At 33.8% G+C, this 22,144-nt stretch overlaps 2 protein-coding genes across 2 annotated transcripts; both read right to left on the minus strand.

Annotated features, from left to right (window-relative positions):
- Window positions 1-1,037: 1,037 nt before the first annotated feature.
- Window positions 1,038-14,005, minus strand: LOC105338390 (PHD finger protein 12). Its single transcript, XM_066080299.1, has 15 exons — window positions 13,655-14,005; window positions 13,108-13,289; window positions 11,751-11,832; window positions 9,904-10,135; window positions 9,540-9,654; window positions 7,802-7,934; window positions 7,376-7,546; window positions 7,103-7,243; window positions 5,829-6,561; window positions 5,560-5,697; window positions 5,066-5,206; window positions 4,777-4,872; window positions 4,454-4,536; window positions 3,699-3,920; window positions 1,038-2,589 (listed from the first exon to the last, which is right to left on the minus strand). The coding sequence occupies exons 1-15, from the start codon at window positions 13,700-13,702 to the stop codon at window positions 2,365-2,367; spliced, it is 2,742 nt and encodes a 913-aa protein (XP_065936371.1). The 5' UTR covers window positions 13,703-14,005; the 3' UTR covers window positions 1,038-2,364.
- Window positions 14,006-15,515: 1,510 nt separating this feature from the next.
- Window positions 15,516-21,890, minus strand: LOC105338398 (protein pelota). Its single transcript, XM_066080300.1, has 12 exons — window positions 21,725-21,890; window positions 21,309-21,401; window positions 20,938-21,088; window positions 20,564-20,654; window positions 20,138-20,301; window positions 18,656-18,716; window positions 18,355-18,395; window positions 17,965-18,085; window positions 16,680-16,800; window positions 16,524-16,595; window positions 16,287-16,393; window positions 15,516-15,901 (listed from the first exon to the last, which is right to left on the minus strand). The coding sequence occupies exons 1-12, from the start codon at window positions 21,763-21,765 to the stop codon at window positions 15,819-15,821; spliced, it is 1,146 nt and encodes a 381-aa protein (XP_065936372.1). The 5' UTR covers window positions 21,766-21,890; the 3' UTR covers window positions 15,516-15,818.
- Between the last annotated feature and the right edge of the window lie 254 nt (window positions 21,891-22,144).

The raw sequence follows: 22,144 nt of genomic DNA on the forward strand, positions 1-22,144 counted from the left end.
AAATCATGCAAAAATGGAGTGAGTACAACAGAGACAGCAGAAGAAGGCTGTTCATAACTAGATAAATTCTGAGTTGAGCATTGCAGATAACCAATACAATGCAGTTATTGTTTAAAGCTTGAAGATTTGTAATAAATTGATTGATATATAGTATTAACATATATATATATATATTGTAATTGATCATTTAATGTTTCAAGGACAGTTTTTTTCAGTCACGTTATACTAACCCCTTCAAGGTAACCGTGGTACTGCTCTTTTGCAGGGCAAATCAACATAATTTGATGAAATATGACGCAAGGTCAATTGTTTCATTTTTGTCATTTATTTATCTGCCTGCTAAAATTTCATCAAAGTATATCAATTTGCCCTGCAAGAGAGCAGTACCGCAGTTATCATGAAGGGTCTATTGAAGTAGACAAGGTAATTATTGTGAAACATTGTCAGGCAATGGAAAAGCAAGGGGTATGTGAGCTTGATCTCTTTTCTCCTCGACTACAAAGTTTTATGAAATTCTGTTTTGTGGAATTATAAAGAGGAGTTGGGCAAACAAAGTAAGAAGATTGCCTGACAAATGTGTCAAAAACATTTTTAAAAATCCTCTGTAACAGTACTTGTAGATGATAAGGATATGTAAATATAATTTTACACATTTGGCAACTAAGGAATAATATAGGCAGAGTTTTGTACAGTATGTAATAGAAGGGAATTGTTCCATGTTCATTTAAAAAAAAAATTCTTTCACGGTAGTATTTAAAATGCTTAACCATAGATCATTTTAACAATTAAATTGCCCAAAATTCTTTGAAATCAGTGTACTGAAAGTCAAATTATTCTTAAAATTTGTCACATAAGTTATCAATGATAATTCCCTACAGAATCAACTGACAGGAATCTTGGGATACATCCCTATACCTTCCTTATCTATTTGGGGAGGCAAGAATTCCTTCTGTCCCCATTTCAAACCACACACCAACAATGGACCATTGATACCAATAATTAAAGCTTACAGTGTAAGAGTTAAAAGTTGAAGACTGTTTTATATTTGACATGATTTATTGTAACCATGCTTATCATCTAAAATATGCATAATGACTAAAAATATGAAATAGAATCCTGTTTTAGTGTTTACATTTCATGAACATGATTTTGCTTCCAACATGCATAAATATGTTAGTCATGATATAATATATACAATGTGTCGGGCTTGAAATGTACATTATCGTTACAGTTTGGTTAAAATATGTTCCAAAGATTTACCTTTGAGACTGTACACTTGACAATTAAAAATCTCTTGTACCACACATAACTGCATTGAATGCAAACAGTAACAGACAAACAATGCATTGTATAAATTGCAATAAATTAATTTTACTGAAATTCAAAAACAAAATTAATAAAACCTTAAACAGTGGCTGTAACAATTTCATAAGGACTGAACTTGAGATACATGTATCTGGACATTCATGCTCCTAGGTTGATATTTGGTCAGCAGTTAACCTTCAAAGTTAATAACAATCCTGAAAATCAACACTCTATACTCAAGAAAACTACCTTATAACAAGTTTCTGGTTTCGTGTTTGCAAGGTAAACACTACATGTAATATCCAAGGGGAAGATTCATACACAAAGAAAAAATATATTGCACAATGCAAATGTGCATCACCATTAATTAAATTTGCAGGAAATGATGATACTAAATAAATTTCAGCTCAAAGGACCTGTATAATGACAACCCTGAGTTTTTTCCCAATGAACAATAATAAATACAGAGAAATGGGTTCTACAGCTGCCCTCAAGATGATGGTTCTATAATGGAAGGTCTAATGTTGATTTTAACATCAGTCTTTCTAATTTTAATTTCTCATATTCATATACACAAATATATTTAATTTGTCTCCTCATTCTGTAGATTTGACAAAATTTCTAAAAGATAAGTATTTGGTTTGATTCAGATTCATAGCTGTCATTTTTTAAAAATTATGAATTTACAATACAACCCACCAGCCATCTATCTCTAAATAGAGTTTGTATCATGATGACTTATACAAAGAAATATGCTTCATCAATAATTATCTGATTTAATAACAAAAAAAACAACCATCTATTATTTTCTACTAACTAATTTGTTACATGTGTTAGTTTTACATGTATAAAGTGTTTCTCCTATAAACTCATTTTCCATTAAAATTCCCTCAACAACTTAAACTTACTGGCCAAATTCTGAACACTTAACATCAGAAAAAGCCCACTGAAATCAGTTTACAACCTCTTCTTAAAAAAATGTTAAATTAAGACAATAATTTCTCATTTAATACTCAATAAACAATGAATTAAAATTCAATACAGATCACAATTCATCAACTAAGGGGCTGATGCTCTTAACGTCGACTTAAGTAAAGACATGGGTTCTTTCTTTCTGTCCTGTCCCATTGAACTTGTTGCATGGTCCACAATACTAAACACAAACTGTAGACATCCAACTTTTATATAACTCCCATGATGCAATAGTGCTGTTCCTTCCCATCCTGCACCACTCCCTCCAATCAGACTAGAGCTGCTGGCTTTGCAGTTGCATGGTTTTTTCATCTAAAAGTACACACGTTATCTTTTAGCAATATTCTGTTTTGTGGTTTTAAATAATTGATCTTCATTATCGCAAATACTAATTTGTAAAAAAAGAAATTCACTAGTGACAACTTCTCGGCCTATGTTCAACCCCCCTATCAGTCTCAGCCTATGTTTAACCCCCCTATCAGGAATCCTCAAATATCTGAGAGTTTTTTCACTTTCAATTAGAGATAATAAGTTATTTCTATTCTTGCATTCTAATTATAATTTTTTTTACATTTCAGTTAAGGTACGTGGCTCACTACACCGTGAAATATTTTCTCAAATCAGCAGAAAATTACTTGATTATGAATTTATGATAGATATCATAATGGATAAGAGGTATTCAAGACTAATAGGCAAAAAAATGTTCTATTTTGGATGAAAAATTAAATTTTTCAAAAATTTAATGCGGTTAACATGAACAAAAGCTCCAGGTAGATTCGAACTCATGATCTGCAGTTCAGAAGCCCAATACTTTAACCACTGAGCTACAACGACATACAATCCAATCAACGATATAAACAGTTCAACAAAACATTCAAATCGCCATCTTGTGACATACTGTCTTAAGGTACTTCACTACAACGAGTCTTATACTTTTTAAGACACTAAGTCATAAGATGGCGATTTAAATGTTTTGTTAAACTGTTTGTATTAATCAATTCAGATGAGCATCGTCATAGCTCAGTGGTTAAAGTATCATGCTTGTGAACAGCATGTCATGAGTTCGAATCCACCTGGGGCTTTTGTTCATGTTTACTGAAAGACATTTTTGAAAATATCAATTTTTATCTAAATTTGAACATTTTTTTCGCCTATTAGACATTTATACTTCTTATCCATCATGCTTTCTATCATAATCAAGTAATTTTCTGCCGATTTGAGAAACTATTTCAAGGTGTAGTGAGACACCTTAAAAAGTATAAGTGTAGGTGTAGTGAGGTACCTTTAAGTTTAATTCAAAATTGTCCACTAGTCTGACAAGATAACAAAGAGAAGATAGTGATGGTATAATGTATGTACATGCATCAGTTATTGAAACTGTAATATAACATAACAACCAACATCCTATAGCTGCAATTCACCTCATTGGCTTTCCCACTCATTGTCAAGCGTTGCTCTTCCTTTATCTCTGACTCTGTGGGCTTTTCCACTTTCTTGTTTTTAATGATTTTGCGGACTGCTGCTACAACAGACGTAGGCTGTGGAGTGGAGGCGGGTTTATCACTGAAATCACACGAGTACAGGACATTGTCCACTGTTGTTCCATGCTCACTGTAGTTCAGTAACTCATAGTGTTTTGTTGTCTGAAACAAGAAATGAAATTAAGAACCAATTATTGAAATAACTAATGAATTGAATAGGTACAGGTTAAAACATGACCATATGGACTCAAATAACAAGAACATTTTATTGAGCAATAGACAGACAGAGAGGCACATGTGTCCCCCCTGATTCTCTTTTCCATATCTTTTTTTATAATGCTCGTGTAAAACTAATATCATTTTCAAAGTTTCCATAAGATCTTATACACATGAAAATACAACTGTCTTAGAAGGAAATCCTGCACTGTGTCAATGTTAAGGATGATGCAACATTATCAAAATTTGTTGATAATCTCTCTGAGAATATGAGTCGGATTGGACCAAGGGGAGAGAATAAATGGTCCAGACAATGATTTTACACAAACTCGGTAGGTCTTTGGTATTACCTAGATTGCCAGAAGAGAGTATGATCCAGAGAAGTGAGGTACAACAAACTGATCAGTATAGGGAGCCCAAAGATTGGGGCCCTAATGAATGCACTCTGGGGAATAAACATACAAAAAAGTTGATCTTACCTCATCATAAAATATATATGCATGTTTTGGAGAGATAAAATTGCAGTGTCCAAACTGGGTCAAACAAACATCCATGTCAGCTCCTACAGAAACAAGATATTTAATAATCTTTCTGCAAACCTGAACATTACATTTGGCCACATTGAAATGTAACTAATTTAATATTAATGGTCTTGAATTGGAACAAATGTAAACTGTACCAGTCATTTATCTTTAACCTTTAAGGTCACCAATGCAATGTAAAATCTCTATCTTGAATGACTCAAATTTAGGATGAGATTAATTTTAACAAACCTACACGGTACATGTACACAAGGACTGACCTGTTCCAATGTTAAGGGTTCTGTAACACATGGATATCGGCTGACCTTTGCTGGTCAAAGGACACAAAACAGCTCTGGCTTTGACCTCTGTGCTACCTGTGGAAAAACAGCACTAAGCATATTCATAAATGTTCAAGTAATTACATGTACAAACATAGTAAATCATGACATAGTGTCCAACATTCCATACCAACTCCTCATCTGCACTAAACATCAATAGAAATTGACACCACAAATTCTGACCATGCATTCTAAAATACATTTCTGAATTGAGCTGACATGGACTTACCTGCTTGGTTGAGCAGTCCGTTGAGCACACCTTTCTTGTTCGGTGTCTGTGGGGAGTTCGCTTTGGAGGGAAGTAACTGCTGCAGTCTCTGCCAGGCAAGGATCTGGATCAATTTCTCATCCAGCTTGCTCAGCTCCATATCTAAATGTATACATGTCTCATTCTGTAGGTTACTGAATATTAAATTTCATTAATTCTTAATTATATAGATACTTTTGTATCGATTTGTGGATTGGTATGTTCAAATTCATTTACTATAAGTTACTTTCGGTTTTTCAGATACAGGTGACTGGTTGCAAGTCTTTGCAAAACAAACATGGTTCTTGCCATATTTTTGTAAATGCATAGGTTGTATAATAGTAAAAGCTTTATTCTAGATTTTCTCTCTCTATCAATTGATATAAATAGTGATTTACTCTGGGCTGTATACACGGGTGTACAAAATAATACCAGTAATTCACTGATAAGACAGAGTAGTCCATGTAATGACTGACCTCCTGAGCCCTCAAGACACTGCTGGAGGGAATTATTGAGGGAGACAATGGCATTGGAGGAGTTCTGGCTGCTAGCGGTTGAAGACTGCTTGCCACCTGAGATCGTGATATTGCTACTGGATGTGACTCCAATTTTACCTGCAACACAACAGAAATGTTTCTAAAGCTTGTCTAAACCTGTAGATTTAGCATTAATACCGGTAATACAAAATAGCAAAAATATAGATGAAGTCAGATCTGACTTGTTGAGCATAATTGACTGGACTTACCAGAGGTTGGAGTGGAGACTGTGATGACTTTGGCAGTTGAGCCAACAGTGCTTGTCCTGCCCTGCACACTTGCCACTTTAATTGCCGACTGTCCCGACACACGCGGAGACAAAATGGAGGTGGAGTTTCCACCACTGTTTGCTGCCACATTGTTTGCTATCAGTTTGTTGCCCTGAGTGGGACCAAGGACTTTTGTGACTACAGTGTTGTTGGCTTTATTGATAGCACTAATAACAATGTTTTTACCAGAGGGAGTAGTAGAAGTGGAGGCCCCCGATGAAGCCTGTTTGTCCACGGATGCCCAGTTCACTCGCACAATGTTTGCTGGAGATCCATCCACACTTTTACTCCTGGATTTGATTAAAACAGTTTCTGGTTTACTTTTACTGGATTCCCCAATTTCACCGTTTACAGAGTTTTGTGATGTGCTAGGAGGATGTAGCAAGGAGATAGCTCCTCCTCTGTTTCCTTCTAGAGGACCATTAGATAAAGAGTCTGAGAGAGGTCCGTTGGGAGGTTTATCCACCTCCATACTAGTCACTTTAGAATCACATGAACCACCTTCATTTTGCTGAGAGTCACTGCTTTGAATCACAGGTTGAACGGATGCTGTGGGTTTTTCTGATTTTACATTCACTTCAGATTTTCCAGACTCTGTTGAGGACATCTGAATCTGCTTTTGAGCTAAATGTCTTGCTATACTGGTTTGTAAAGAAACAACTGCAGACAACCACTGCAAAGTCAGAAAAAACACTTGTCGTTACCAGTAATTCAAACAGGTCAGATTTCATCATCATTTGTTCTCAAAATATATTTTTCCAAAACTTTAACGCAATGTTAAAAGGTAAATACTGACAATTATTCAGAATAATTTTTGTGAATATACAGCCTTCTTTTCACAAGAAGCATAAAGAATCCTTTTCTATACTCAATCAACTCAAAGATTAAAGCAATCTTAACCATTAACAAAGTTATGGTTGTTATAGATATAATCACTTTTTTCCAACAACTGTGGGATCATCTAAATTCGTGGATTCGTGGATTTTGGGTTTTGTGCTTATTCTTTGGGGTGTAATTTTGTGGATACATCGATTTTCAGTTTCAGTAAGATAACTCTTTCAAAATTTGTTTCATCAAGGATGTAAATTCATGGGGGAGGGCTACCCACAAATAACACGAAAATTGAGCCACCACAAATTCTAATGACTCTACAGTAATGTAAACTTTAAGGAAATGGGCAATTACAATAATGACAATGTTTTATTATAGTTTACCTCTTCTTGATCCTCCAGTGTGGTTTCTGACACTCGCTCTGCCTTCTCGTCGGTCTCAGTGGCTGATGTGGTACCAGGGTCAGTCACACAGGGAAGCATAGGTGGGGGGTTTTGATAATGGAGTTTGATTGCTTCAGGAATCTAAATATTCAAAATAAAAAAAACCTATAACAATCTGAGTTCAGTAAACCAATGAAAACTGCCTAATGAGATCAAATATCTTTCAAAAAAAAGCTTCAACATCATACGACACACTAATTCCTGACGCCTTACCGCCAATGACTTGCGTTTCGGATGCTTCACTTTGATCCTGAATGGTGGACTTTCTCGGTGCATTTTATTCAGGAAGTTCAGCTTGACTGTGTGTTGGTTGACACGGCTTTTAAACTTGTTCCACAGTTTGATGCGTTCAGTCAGACTTACACTTTTCAACAAATACTCATCCTTCATCAAAGAAAAATTAGTCTTCATTCTTATGCATGGATTATGGTACACAATTCAAACATGATATTTGCAGATAGCATGGCTCAAGGCATCTTATTTTTTGTGTCTGGGCCTTTCACCTAACCTCAAACAAATATGAGAGACATTGAAAACAGGTCTGTAGTGAAACTATTTTTAACAAAGACAATCCTGTAAACCTAGTAGAGATTTCTTGCACACATAACAAAGTTGATTTAGTTTTAGACTTTGACTTACAATGATATTCTCTGGGTGGTTCGGACACATCCAGCGGTTGGTTGGGAGAGATGTCAGGGGAGGATTGAGACAGTCCATGTGGTACAGAAGAGGACAAAAATCACACTGGATGAGTGCTCCTACACGACAGCTCCTAAAAAAAGCAAGGGGGAAAACTGTACTGCAGGGTTCTTGCGCAAATCATCATATCACACGAAATTTCTCTCTTGAACTAACAAGCTCTAGCTTTATTGACTTTCCAATGAACTCTACAGAGCATATTCCTCTACTGATAATTAGTATATTAACAAATTCAGCTTACCGTAATGTCTCGTGTATAACATGCACTTTTTTTCAGCCAAAATTTGATCAAAAGTGGGGGGTGCGTGTTGTACATAGGACAAAAACTTTATCCCATTTTTTCAAGCCGTGATTCTTGAAACCACGGGCAGTAGTGACTGCCGATATAGCGTGTTATGCAAGTTGTATGAGTGTATACTAAATTTACTGCATCAGAAATACCTCATTCTAAGTTTTTTTTTCCATGTATTGAAATATTTATCCTCTCTTAACACTATTTCTTGCATCAAACAAGTTTAAATATTGCCAGTGTATTTGCCATTACGTAAGCAGCCACCTGTTGACTCGGCGCATGGTCAGTGTTTGTTTAACAATTCCCGGTGTCAGAAGCATGCACCTGTCTCGTGTCGGACATTACAGGGTGTTTTCAAGTGCATGTAGATAAACAATTATTCAGATTTTATTTAACTTAATTACTTTGTGTCCAGTTATGCGGCTTAACTTTATTACTTTACATAGACACTGCTTAAATTACACCGATCATTTGTAAGACCTGATAATGACGATATACGACATACGTACGTTTCTTCACGATGTTTATTTAAACAACAATCAAAGGGTTTGACTTTACTTAATCAATTAAATCATTTCTTTTGATGTTGTTTTGGTTTATATCTGCAAACATTTTTACTTTTAAGCACTAAGTTTGGTTGCCGTTCTTCTCTACATATGATGATCTTCAACTTCTCCGATGTTGTATAAGAACACTTTACGAAGTGTCAAATGATATTTGATACCGCCCATGTAAATCATGCCATCCGTTTTTAGTAAAATTATAAGAACTTTGACTCTAATATCGCTTGGGCCATGTTCCGATCACGAAATTACAGTAATTACGCTTGGGTTATAAAACTATCATTAAACATCGATAGTTATTTTGGAAAATGGCGGCAGTCGATTTTCATCGTCTGTGCAATGTTCCGATCACAAAATTTGCGCATGGATTATAAAATTATCATGAAACATCGATAGTTTTGGAGGAAATGGCAGCCGTTAATTCTGCCATTTTTTGGGTGCGTGTTATACATAGGACCTGCTGTTTTTTCACCATTTTTTGGTCAACTTTGGGGGGTGCGTATTATACACGAGTGCGTATTATAGTACACGAGACATTACGGTACATAACATGACAAAACAATGCTAACATCAACATACTGTAGAAGCAGAAATATTCGTTGAAGATTTAATTTCGTTATTTTCGTTGGCAGTAGAAATCAACGAAATTAAATCCATGACGAATTTTTAACCAAAGTAATAATGAATACAAAGATATTATAATGTGACGAAATTAAATGCCAACGAATTTTATTTGGTTCAAAAACAACGAAATTTTGACCCAACGAAAATATGTGCTTCTACAGTAATGATTTAAATAGGACTGTGTTGGGATCTCTCTTACTTGCTGCAGTAGAAGCATATCTTTGCTGGTATAGGCACTAGCCCATTATCCAATTCATGAGCAAACTTCTTGTTCGGGTTTCTATCTTTACCCCACCATTTTCTTTTACTTGATCCTGAAAAAGCATAGCGCATCTCAGTTGCTGATAAAAATTGGATGCTTTTTCTACATAAAGCATAACAATAATATGTACAATTCCCCATTGTAGGCGAGTTATTATGAGTGATAAGAAAATCCAGGTGTCTGGGTATTTTGCATTGAAAATTTTCAAGAAATTTGATTTAAATTGGAAAAATATTGTTTCATGCTAAGAATACCCCTACCCCAGTTCTGATTCAACATTATCTTGTCAGTTGTTACTGACCTGGTAAAGGTGTAGTGCATGCTATGTCCTTGGGTAAATCAAACTGTACAGGGTTCATCAGCTGAGCTGCTCTGGCTAGTTTCTGAAGTGGAGTGAGGTTCTCTGTACTAGCAGCTTCCATTACAATCTCCTCTAGGGCAGGAATCGGCGGCTGAGGCCGAGATTTTCCTCTACTTGCATTGCTGCTATTGCTTTTTGTGGAGGAGGCATCATCATCCTTTTCCTTTGGTTGCTGTATTTTAACCAGAAAACTCTCATTAATGCAGTTTAATAAAACATCAAGTATTTTTGACTATAGAATTTAAGTAAATACCTATACAACTTGCATAAGGCCATAAAAAGTAATCATTTGGTTCTCAGCCAATATATTCAAAAACAGATGCGGCCGTGCAGTGGTATGTTTTCTTTTTATTTCATAAAAAAAGGATGCAAGATGTTTTCTTTTCTTTTAAAAATGTGCAATTCTTATCCAAATCTAGAAAAAGCAATGCTTTAAAGCAAATAAATAGTTACCAAGCTATGAATACATAGGTCTTAGATATTTTAGCTCAAACTAAATGAAATAAACAAATCATTATGTTCTTCAGGAAACATCACAGCTCTGAGGCTTAAAAAAGCCCTGTGTTTAAGCATTATGAGATATTTAATACAGTACAAGCTGCAGGATCTCTCATCCTAAATGCATTTGTAGTTATTAAACAATGCCAATCTTCATTTCTAAACTAAAAATCATCATAACTTGTACTTGAACACAGCGTCTCAGAGTTCCCGAAACCAGTCCAAAATCTGTCAGACAATTGTCTTGTAAATATTCAAAAATTACCGTACATTTGTAAAATTTACTGGACATTAAAACTATTGCAAAAATATGCAAACTAAAATAAAAAGAATTCTGGCCCTCCTTAAATTGTCAAGTTGTAAACGTAACTGTTTGCCGTCAACATCAACCGCACAAGCAATTTCTCTACTTCTTCTACATCAACTTTTCTTTTCGCAGTACTCTTTGTTGCCCCCGGTCTCCATTTAATCGGCCACATTTTTTCGAGATCATGATCAAATAGGATATTGACTTACATGTGTAAAAGAAAAAACACGTAAATCCGGATTCACAACAACGCACGTTTTTATGTTTTTTATTGAAATACTCAACTAATAAATTATCTCTGAAATAAAATAATCAACAGTTTTAGACTTTCTGCTTTTTTATACAGTGCCGGTCTGTAAAATTTATTGGACATTTTGACCGATTAAATTTAGATTTTACCGGACCCATTCAAATTTTACCGGGGATTCCCGGTGGACCGGTGCGTTTCGGGAACTCTGGCGTCTTGTATCTAGATTCCATGGCCATTTGCAATTTGTTATAACTTAGTCTGGATCACTGCAATGTTTACAGTAATTTTCTTTAATAAAGTCGAGCGTTTTACTGACTCCAATCTAAAATGTGATACTGAATCTGGAATTTTCTTTCAAGGAAATTCGCAACCACACTAAAAAAAATTTCATTTCATTATTTTACTGACAAAAAGGCAATGCACAATGTTAAATTAGATGTGTGGGCCTTAGAACTATTTTTGATGGCCTAACACGCTTGGGCATTGGTTTATATCACAAATCTTGATTGAAAATATAAGTGACAACACTACTTGATGTGGTATCAAGGATTGCAGTTTATAAAAGAAGAAGAAACTCAGAGCATTAAATAATTTCCCCTGATATGAGACAATAAGTCAGTGATTTGTAAACTTGTGATTGCAGATAATAAAAAGTCAAGAAATTTAAATTTTTAAATACCTTTATGATCAAATTCTACAAATATATCATCACTTTCTATGGAACTACCATACCTCTGGTTTAGGGGGAACAACTTTACATCTGTGGCATCGCCATTCTCCAGGAGGAACATCATCTTCCTCTAATGGGGGATCACTTTATAAAAAATAAAACTGAGTATAGAATTCAACTTTCATGGACAGAAGTAAAAACCACTAGGTAAAAAATGAATGGATAAATATCTGAAGAAAAAAGTTTTTCAAACATAACAATGTTTGTGAATAAAATTTTAAACCTGCATTCATGCTTATAAGTTTTAAATACATGTATCTATAATTTCCTCTGAACAATCTTCATAAAAATGAAAGAAAAAGAGAGCATGCTCACATACCCCACACTCCTTTTTTACTTGACAATTACACATTAAGAATGGCAAGGAACGCATTAAATACACAAATTAAGTTGAAAAACAGTAAAACTCTAAAAAAAAAAATCATCTGCTAAAAACTTCTGCAAATATGCACATCCATTCCTTTGTCTTTAACAGCTAAAAAAAAATTTCCTTGCAATGTACATGATATATTGGTCATTAATGCCTACAAAGTTTTGCTAAATTCAATGCAACAATTTAAGAGGAGTTGCAATTACAAACTGTTAATTACTATATTAAATGGGCATGGTCATGATTTTGGTCAAAAAATATTTTTCGTTTTTAATGTTTATAATGCTTCAGTAAGGCATTTTAATTGGCAACCAAAATTTGAGTGTCATTTGTTGAGTTATAAGTGAGTTTCAGAGCTTACAATCCCTCGCTATGTAAACAAAGCTTTTGTTTACTTTTTGAATGTTGAAGTGAAAATTCCAGTTTTAGACCTAAAATGAATGTGTTTATGGTTAGGAACTGTTTATTTATGCTTAAAAAGAATTAGAATATAGACAAAACATCTTGAAAAAGATTTTTTACTGGTAAATTGAACCTATGTAAACAAAAACAGGGCACGAGCCTTGTTTACATGACGAAGAATTGTGAGCCCTGTATCTTGCTTAAAACTCATCGACGGGCACCCAAATCTCATTTGATCATTAGAAATGCATTCATAAAGCATTGTAAATAATAAAAACAGAAAAATAAAATTTGACCAAAGTCGTGACCATGCCCCTTTCAGTTTAAAAGGGCCAAAATTCCTGGAAAACATAATGGAATCTAAATTTCCTTGTAACATGTACATCTACACATTGTATCCTAAATACCCTACAAAGTTTTACAAAATTTGGTGCAGCGATTTAAGAGGAGTTGCACTTGCACAAAAGCAGGACTGACTGACAGACTGGTCAAAACATTATACCCCGCACCCAACTTTGTTGCGTGAGGTATAACTAGTGTATGGATCACTGATGATGATCAATGAAAGTGTGACATCTGGAACTTACTGGCACTGTAAATGGAAAGCTGCAGGACACCAATCACAGCACAATAAATCTCCACCCTCTTTACAACTGTCACAGCTATCATGGTTTACTGTTCGTCCTTGTCTCCTATTCTCTCGTTCTTTTCGTCTCTGACGACGAAGAACTTCATCACTTACTGGTGGAGCCACAAGTTTTTGAATTTGCTAAAAAATAATATAATCTTTTTTTAAATAAAATTCATGATTTTTTAAAGTTATATACACAAAAAAATATTTATTTAAAATTTAAGTTCATCAAATTTTGCAAATCACCATTTATTCATTATAACAAACAAATTATTTCACGTTCATAGTAAAATTCATTTAAAAAATAAAATTCACAAAGTTGCATCGAACTGACAGTTTACATGAAATAAAACATGAACTGTATTTACTGACAGAGCAGTAACCTAGATGTTTTCATTACAGATAGACACCATGGCCGCCATGACGGTCATACCGTTTATTTTACACTCGCACAATTAGACCACGAGTATCAATGTTTAAACTTTATTCAAATAAAGACAAACCTCCATTAGTCCACCAGAAGTATCCAGATCATATTCCACCGTTGCCATGGTTAATAAAAATTCTACGAAGTAGAACTTTGAAAATAATTTTTTCTTGCCTAGATACCCCAAAACACCATTTCGTCGTGCAATGGCACAATAATTTACAGTTAAATATCCTTTAAACTAAGATAAAAAATTCATCCGTGACAACTAAATTTATATATGTTATAAAACAATCGTTGAACTTATTCAAGACTTGCAGAAGTAAGTGCAGAAAGCTTGCATATGCACAAAAACCGCGTAAGTTTTACTTCTTCTCCAGAAACTTGGCGCAAAATGTCGGCCATTGAATAAGCGCATGCGTTCATCCGGGAGATGGCTTGATGCACAGGCGCAGATCCCAACGGAAGTAACTAAGGTGAAGGTTATTCTCGGTAAAAATTTGGCGGGAAAAGTTACTAATTTGAAATATGAAGAATGAACTACGGGCACTTGAATTTTTAGCATGTGCCTGTGCATGAACGTTAGGCGTTTTAATGTGTCTTATTGATGTGCAAGAACTAAGGGGTTAAATACTGATATATCTTTACTATCTTTACCATTCAAGACAATTTTGTTAATTTGAGCAAAAGTACTTAATGTTGCACCAAAACAAAATAAAAGATTATTTAAACAATGAACTTTCTTTGGTGATTCATGCAGGATATGAAGGTGCAGACATTGCAGAATTTTTTTTGCAATGATCGCTTCCTTCACACCCACCATTAATCATCATAGAAAGCATTCTATTGTTTATATATTTACATCTTTCTTTAAACAAATTGATTGTAAAAAGTATGTTAAATTAACTAATTTACTGTTAATGTACATTAGTACGTTAGCTATAAGAAACAGCAAAATCATAAATAACAAATAAAATGTTATTTATGTATCTGCCTTGACCTTGTGACCTTGAAATAATAACTATGACAACAGTGATCAACCCAAATCTGTATTCAGCCAACAAAGTGTTGATGACATGCTAGGATCCTGAAAAAAAAACATGATTTTCCAAAGGGGGGGGAAGAATACCATAGTGTTGTTTCTCCATGCAGGGTCAACCCAAAGGTCAATCCCTCTTCATGCAATGAAATATTTGGGCATCGTGATGAAATCGCTTTGAATTTAATAGTTCTAGATCTGTGCATGGATGAATTAGACTATGGTTGACTATATATGGCATTCTTGTCTTCCCCTTATGATGGATATGAGCTAGATGACCAGAAGGCATCTGGCAGAAGCACCAAGTCATACCAGAGAACCATGCATATGTTCATCTGTAGTGTAAACATAAAATATATTTCAAACATGTTGTACAGAAACAGAAAAGTTTACTTGTCATTAGAGGCTGACATTGGTGATCTAAATAAATAGAACATTTAACAGTTGTAAAAGTAGTTACCGGTACTGTAATTAATAAAAATTTATTAAATATCTAATATTGAATTTTTTGCCGCTGTGATTTGTTCTAATTTCATGTTTAGCTTTAAAACCTAGCATTTTTTTTAGGAGAGATAAACCCTTTTTAACTTGATAAAGTGGTAACTCTGCAATCAAAATCTAATAAAAGAGGTTTGATTTTAATCAGAATATAAATTCTGCAGCTTCATTATCTGCATGTGAATTTTTATTGCACACAGAGATTATTTGAAAATTGCTTGTAAACCTACGGTATATGAAATAACCATATCTTTTTATTTTTTCTTTTTGTTTCTCAATTTTGTTTATCATCTCATTAGTTAAATAATGACTGGAATATTTCCTAAAAATACCTTAACAGTTCAAAATTGCAGATCTATATATTGTTTAATTGTAATAAATGATACACATGAACAAAGAATTTGATTGCAATTTTTAATAACAAATAAATATACATACTCATAGATGAAGAATGCTATTGTTAAAAATTCAACATGGTTTGTTAAAAATTGAACAAAATACTTAATAATCAGTTCAATTCAAAGTTTCAGACATCAATAAACTTGGTATTTCTTTCCAGAGAAATACATCAATGAGATTATTGAACAACACAACTACACTGACACCAGTCATGTGACAAATTCCATCGTTTGACATCACCGAGATTTTGCTGAGAGTGCCTCAGGTCCAGTGTACAATTAGATTAATCCTAAATCCCCAAACATCAATCATCATCAGAATCTTCCTCTTCGTCATCAGGTATAGGAAACCTTAGAATTGCAGCTATCCCAGACAGGAGTCCAAGCTCTGCAAATTACAATACAATCATTAAACAGACTATCTCTTACAAGGTTTTGATAGTAGATAGCCTTTTTCTTTCATTTTTACCTCCAAACGAATGAGTTCAGTGAATTCTAGCTCAATGTGATGTTGAAATAAAGGTGAACAGAATGCAAGTACTTCTTACTATATACACGTAATCATAGACATTGACTGATAAGTTACGTATTATTGAAATCATCTTGACCAAATTGCTCACAACAGAGTACACATACAACAATGCTGCACAAGTACCCAGGCATGAATACCTATTATTTTCAAATATTGCATCTTTTTTAATAAGATTAAAAGATATTTCCTATATACAATATGATTGTAGTGGACAAGTGCTGGTAAAGCATTAACAACTTACGTTCGCCTGATATATGCATGCTGGAAAAAATCTTCACATCTCCACCACATTCTCTCACTGAGTCTACAAGCTTCACAAAACGTTTTCTCTGAGCAACATTTTGGGCTCTACAAAACCAACAACATATATGTATAAAAATAAAAAAATCTTTCTTAATGAAAGTTTTCAAGCATTCTTCAATAGTAATAAACAAAATTTGCAAACTGATTTCCAAAATTCTCATTACAAATGCCTTACCTGAACAATTCGTCTGAAATGAGTAGGACTTCCACAGCTTGCAGTTCTGCAGCTTTTTCTACATGTCTGGCCCTATAAAACATTGAGGATAACTGATTACAACAAGCTAACACTAACAAAATAAAACAAGTATTACAGAACTACAAATGCACTCACCCATAGAAAGCTCGGTTTGGATCGTTCTGCAACATCTGGTAAAAATCATCTAAAGCTTTCACCTCTCCAGATGCTTTGGTATCAGATAACTTAGAGGCGACAGAAGGATCTTGTAAAATCTCTGTAAAGAATGTCTCATTAAAACTGAGTTATGAATACTTTATTTTGATTACTTAATTGTTGTCAAATTGAATTATATTTAGTAACCGGTTACTTGGTTTTTTTTCAGAGCAAGTACTTGGTTACTCGGATGATCTTTCATTACAGTTTTCATATCTATAATTAAGTCTCCATCACCATTTTTACAATGGCTTTCATTGCATTTGCCTTTTAAGACCCTGTTATATATCATGTAAAGGTGAACAAACAGAGCCAGTATTTGCTAGTTGTTTTTGCTGAGTGTCCAATATATTATAAAACGCTGGTTTTCGAATTAGGTTTTAAATTTAGATGATTTAATATATTTGATTTTGAATCCTCTTGCTTTTAAACTATTTTCACACTTTTGATGTTTGCGTAGGCATCTTGCTAAGTAATGTCTTCTAACTAGCAAAGGTAATTGTTACTCAGGTGTTCAGGTATAAACCACCGGTAACCAAATCTATCGTGAAAACCAAAATAACAATACAAATTGATTTTGTACCCGGTACTGTAAAGTCCAATAAATTTCATCAATATATTGAATCTTTCAATTGCTGAAAATTATAAAAATATATGTAATAAATGATCATTCTTTGAATATTATGATGTAATGGTAGGGTGAAATCAAATGAAATCTATCATAAAGCCCTCTGGGCTTTATTGGTTTTGATCACCCTTGTGGCCTTGACCGTATCTGATCACCTCATAATACTCAAAGAATGATTCCTTATTCCTCAATTTTAAAATATTGTTAAGTCTTGTGCATAGCATGCACCTTTGTATAGTACATGTACATAGTAGTTATCTATAGATTTTGAGCACAATGTGCCCCATATTGTAGCATGATTCCAAGGTATATCATTTTATATGATTTCAAGGTATGTCATTTTATATCATTCCAAGGTATATCATTTTATATGATTCCAAGGTACCGGTATGTCATTTTATATGATTCCAAGGTATATCATTTTATATGATTCCAAGGTATATCATTTTATATGATTTCAATGTATATCATTTTATATGATTCCAAGGTATATCATTTTTTATGATTCCAAGGTATATCATTTTATATGATTCCAAGGTATATCATTTTATATGATTCCAAGGTATATCATTTTGTTGTTGGCCATTGTTGTCCTACCTTTGAGAGAATGTTTGAATCCCGAGGAAGAGTGAACCATTACAAACTTAGGTTTGTTATCAATTAGAACCTTGTATTCCATCTTTATGGCTTGGTCCATCATGTATGCCATGAACTGGTCCTAAAACAAAATCAATTTGTAGTCTGAATAGAAATATAAGTTCTTTATAAGTTCCAAGGCTTCCTCCCTGTCCCTGACATCACTGACCCCCTCTGTGCTAATGTGTGACATTAATTTTACTTGTTTATCAATTATTGAAACATATATAAAATTTTCATTATCTTTAATATAGAAATGTTTTCTTCTTCATAAATCTTATACCTATTGAATTGGATGTTAGCATTTCATTTAAAACTGGTTCAAATTTAATTCATGATTATCTTTCTTACCTTCACAAATCCAGGACTGGCAACTAGCACACACTTTACAACTACAACAGAAAAATATCTTGTTTACTGAATAAACTAAAAGAAAAGTCCAATTACAACACACATAAAAAAAAAGCAGATAATTTTTTTCCTTCCTTATGGTATCTTTAAAAACATATTACTGCATCAATCAAGAATGGAAAAAAGTTCAGATATAGAATTACACTGCTTGGTAAATTTGTTAAGATTTTTTAAAATAAATTATCATAATTCGTAATACAAATGTATATTAAAAGAATAAAAGTTTAACATCAGTGCTTACCATCAAAATTTATATGGCGTAATATTGCTTGCACGATCTGGTCATAAAACTTTGTTAAACCCTACAAAAAAATTAAAGTCGGCCGACAATCAAAACTTTGATAATAAAGAGGATTCACTAATATTTGTGGATATCAATTTTGGTGGAAATAGTTAAATCACAGTTTAAAGTGAATGTAAATTTGTGAATTGTACTCCAGATTTAAAAACTTGTTGCCAGGTTTTTTTCTTTCATGAATACTGTTGGATCATTAGAATTCCTGGAAGCTTAATTTTGATGGATATCTTGGGTACCCATTCCCTACTGTGAGCGAGTCACTTACGTATTTTTATGATTTTGGAATGTATTCCGGGTTTCGTCCTATTTCTGTAGTTCCGGTTTTGTTTTCTATTGTACGCCAGAAAAGCGGAAAAAGAACGCTGGCACCACCATTGTTAGTACATCTTCAGCATATATATTTGCTGAATTTATAGTTGATACATTACATGTTGTTTAGCTATTATTGTTATTCATACATATTTTACTGGAATACTATTTTTATATATCTAATCTGTCAATGTAAACATGCAGTCTTTATTCACGGTCGATCATTTGTAGAGTAGGTTTATTCTGATTTGTGTACCAATTGCATGTTGTTACTTTAATACATATTTTGCATATTTGCGCTCATTTGACCTTGTTTTAGGTACCCTTATCCATGAGATGTATTTGAAGGCATCAGTGTTCACAGTTTAATTTGTAATGTGATATTTTGTACATGTGTGTGTACGTCATTAGGTAACCCATCATTTGTGCAAATGTATGGAACATAGATCTTCCGTAGTCATAATGTTTTGATTAAGTAAACTTCATGTAAAAGATCAGGTTTAGGATGTTGTTCCACCTATGTATCTTTTGAACTACCGGAACATGTATAGTGCTGTTAATACATGTAAATGCAATGTAATGTTGTCATGAGTAGGTTCAATTAGACAAGTGATGACCATTTATTTTAGTTGCGCACTTGACAAGAACTTCTTAACTGAAACTTGTTTCTTGTGAAAATGGATGTTTATTGTACAATTTATCACATAATTGTGTTCATTGTTAAAAGTATATGTACCTGTACCTTGTATATAGCTTTATCACTTATTGTGTTCTTGTTTATACTGCAGATTGTTTTCCTGCCACCTTTTTTATTTGATCAATAAATATGGAAACGTCTTTTGAGTCTACTTATGAACCTCTTTAACTACGATACTTATGTTAAATATTCTTTTATTATAAAGTGAAACTAGGAAATTACATTTACATTCTCACAAACTTTTAAAAAATTTACAATCAACAAAAACTGCCCCCACCCCCCAATACATCAATTCTACAGTGATTCTTTCCATAAATAGACTCCTGATATATACATGTACATGTAAATCAGTGTAAAACAATGGTGAAACCACAGTATTCGATTTCATTCATAGAAACAACACTTTCAGTCTCTGATACCTTATCATGTTGGGTACAGCTTCCTTTTCTTTTGCGTGGAATGTTGGTTTCTATCTTGGCCCTGACTATTGTCATGTTGGATGTGATGAGGCACACATTGGCCAGGCCTTCCTGCATAATGACAGCTGCTAGGTCTGCATGCTGAGTAGGATCACAAGCCATCTCTAAAATCAGCAGATAGATGTACCCAGTCACAGACATATTTTGCAGTAAATTGAGCGTATCATATAAGTGTACAAGATAAAGGAAATGATTTCAATCCATAAGCATTTGATGGAATCCAATTTGGAGTTTTATTAACCTCATAATTTGATCAGTCTATTACCTGTGTCCATACCAAATTACTGACCTAGCTTAAAGCTACACAAAATCACAAAATTTTGCCTACAGTTTATTCAATTGACTTGGCTGTCAGTCAATACATACCGATTCTTTCTAGAGCAATGCTGTCCCATTCTTGCTTTCCTAGTGTGAATTTTCTGTTCACTTCTAAATCTAGAGTATGGTAGGCACCCATCTGTAATGAAATAAAGTAAATCATATCATTATGTCTGTGAAAGTTTTGCATTAATATCAAAATGAGAAAGAATCAATCATGAGAAAGATTCTACTATGTTTAAAAGAGTTGAGTGCTACAATCTTTTAAACTTGAAGTCCCTTTATATTTACTTTGACCTTTGTACTAAATAAACGCATCATATTAATAAGAAAATATTGTCTTAGAGATTTTTACTACACAGCTATTAAGAAGAGAAATGAATGATTTCAGGTAAAACACTTTGAACCATAAATAGCAGTACCTTCACATATTGGTTTTCCTGAATATTCCGACCTTTGAGCCTGAGAACACATCCTTGGGTATCAAAGTCGATGGCCTCTATTTTAATGGTCAGCGTCGTTCTTACTTTGTTCACACTTACACTTCCAGTAGCCGACTCAGTCTGCACTTTCCTATTTAATGAAGTATGATAAAGTTCATTAATAAGTCCACCTTAAAAAGGTTTTTGCCCTCTCCTGATTTGGATAATAATTTCAGTGACAATGTCAATAGGTGTGTTTATTTTTTTTCATTCTAAATAAAAAGTTTTAAAGCCTCTTTTTCCTCTATGATGAAAGAGTCTTTTTTCACATCAGACAACACAAATATAATCTCCATTCATTCACCACTAACCTAATTGTGGTCGATCTGATGGTATCGTCCACCATTATCAGATTGTACGCATGCCACAAGTCCTCAGCTTCATCTGGGATGAGGGTCACACACCTGTTAAAGATTAATTAAACATAACTTTTAAAAGTTTAATCAAATGTTTGATATTTTTTTCACTCGAATTTTCATAAAACATGACAGGCTTCCAATCATGGATCATGCATAATGTCTGGACAAAGATGTGTTCTCGAGAGTCAGTATGTATATAGATGGTCATAAAGATGGCATCCTCTTTAATCTAAATTCATGAAAAAAGTGGGTAATCTGTCGTAAAATCGTTCAAAACGGGACGTTTTTATTAAAACTAGTCTTAACTGAGGAAATTCGAAAGAATAATGTAAGGGTGATAAAAAGAATATAAATACAGAAATCATTACCCTGCATTGTTCTTATCGATGTCTCTTGATACCAACTTCATGTTGGTTCAAATATCAGGTTTACGCTGTTTCTGATTCAGTCATTATTTTCGTCTGCAATATCTGTCTACATCGTCACGTAGATATCACGTCTTTCCGCATATGGTGCAACGTATGCGCCATAAATTCTTTGCTAAATAGTAAATGATTGGTCAAAAGTTAAAAGCCAGCCAATCAAATCATTTGTTCCAAATCTCGTTTAAGGGGCAGTAACTCATACGCAAATTAAAGGAGCGGATCCAATTTTTCACTATTGCGGACACGCAACCATAGTGTGTTAATAAAAAATTGAATCAAGAATCAATCATCACATTATAATTAATGTATCTCACTCTTATACAAAAGATCCTCTTATTCGATGCATTTCACAGTCGCAGGTTT

The sequence above is a fragment of the Magallana gigas genome, chromosome 3 (assembly GCF_963853765.1).
Source record: "Magallana gigas chromosome 3, xbMagGiga1.1, whole genome shotgun sequence".
NCBI classification, from domain to species: domain Eukaryota; kingdom Metazoa; phylum Mollusca; class Bivalvia; order Ostreida; family Ostreidae; genus Magallana; species Magallana gigas.

Coding starts and splice junctions, on each gene's coding strand:
- LOC105338390 (XM_066080299.1), bottom strand. CDS start 13,702: ATGGCAACGGTGGAATATGATCTGGATACTTCTGGTGGACTAATGGAG. Junction 10,136..11,750: donor TTGTTCCCCCTAAACCAGAG/GTATGGTAGTTC, acceptor GTTAAAATACAG/CAACCAAAGGAAAAGGATGA. Junction 7,935..9,539: donor ATATGCTTCTACTGCAGCAA/GTAAGAGAGATC, acceptor TGCTTTTTTTAG/GAGCTGTCGTGTAGGAGCAC.
- LOC105338398 (XM_066080300.1), bottom strand. CDS start 21,765: ATGAAGTTGGTATCAAGAGACATCGATAAGAACAATGCAGG. Junction 20,302..20,563: donor CATTGCTCTAGAAAGAATCG/GTATGTATTGAC, acceptor TGCTGATTTTAG/AGATGGCTTGTGATCCTACT. Junction 15,902..16,286: donor CATGCATATATCAGGCGAAC/GTAAGTTGTTAA, acceptor TGTAATTTGCAG/AGCTTGGACTCCTGTCTGGG.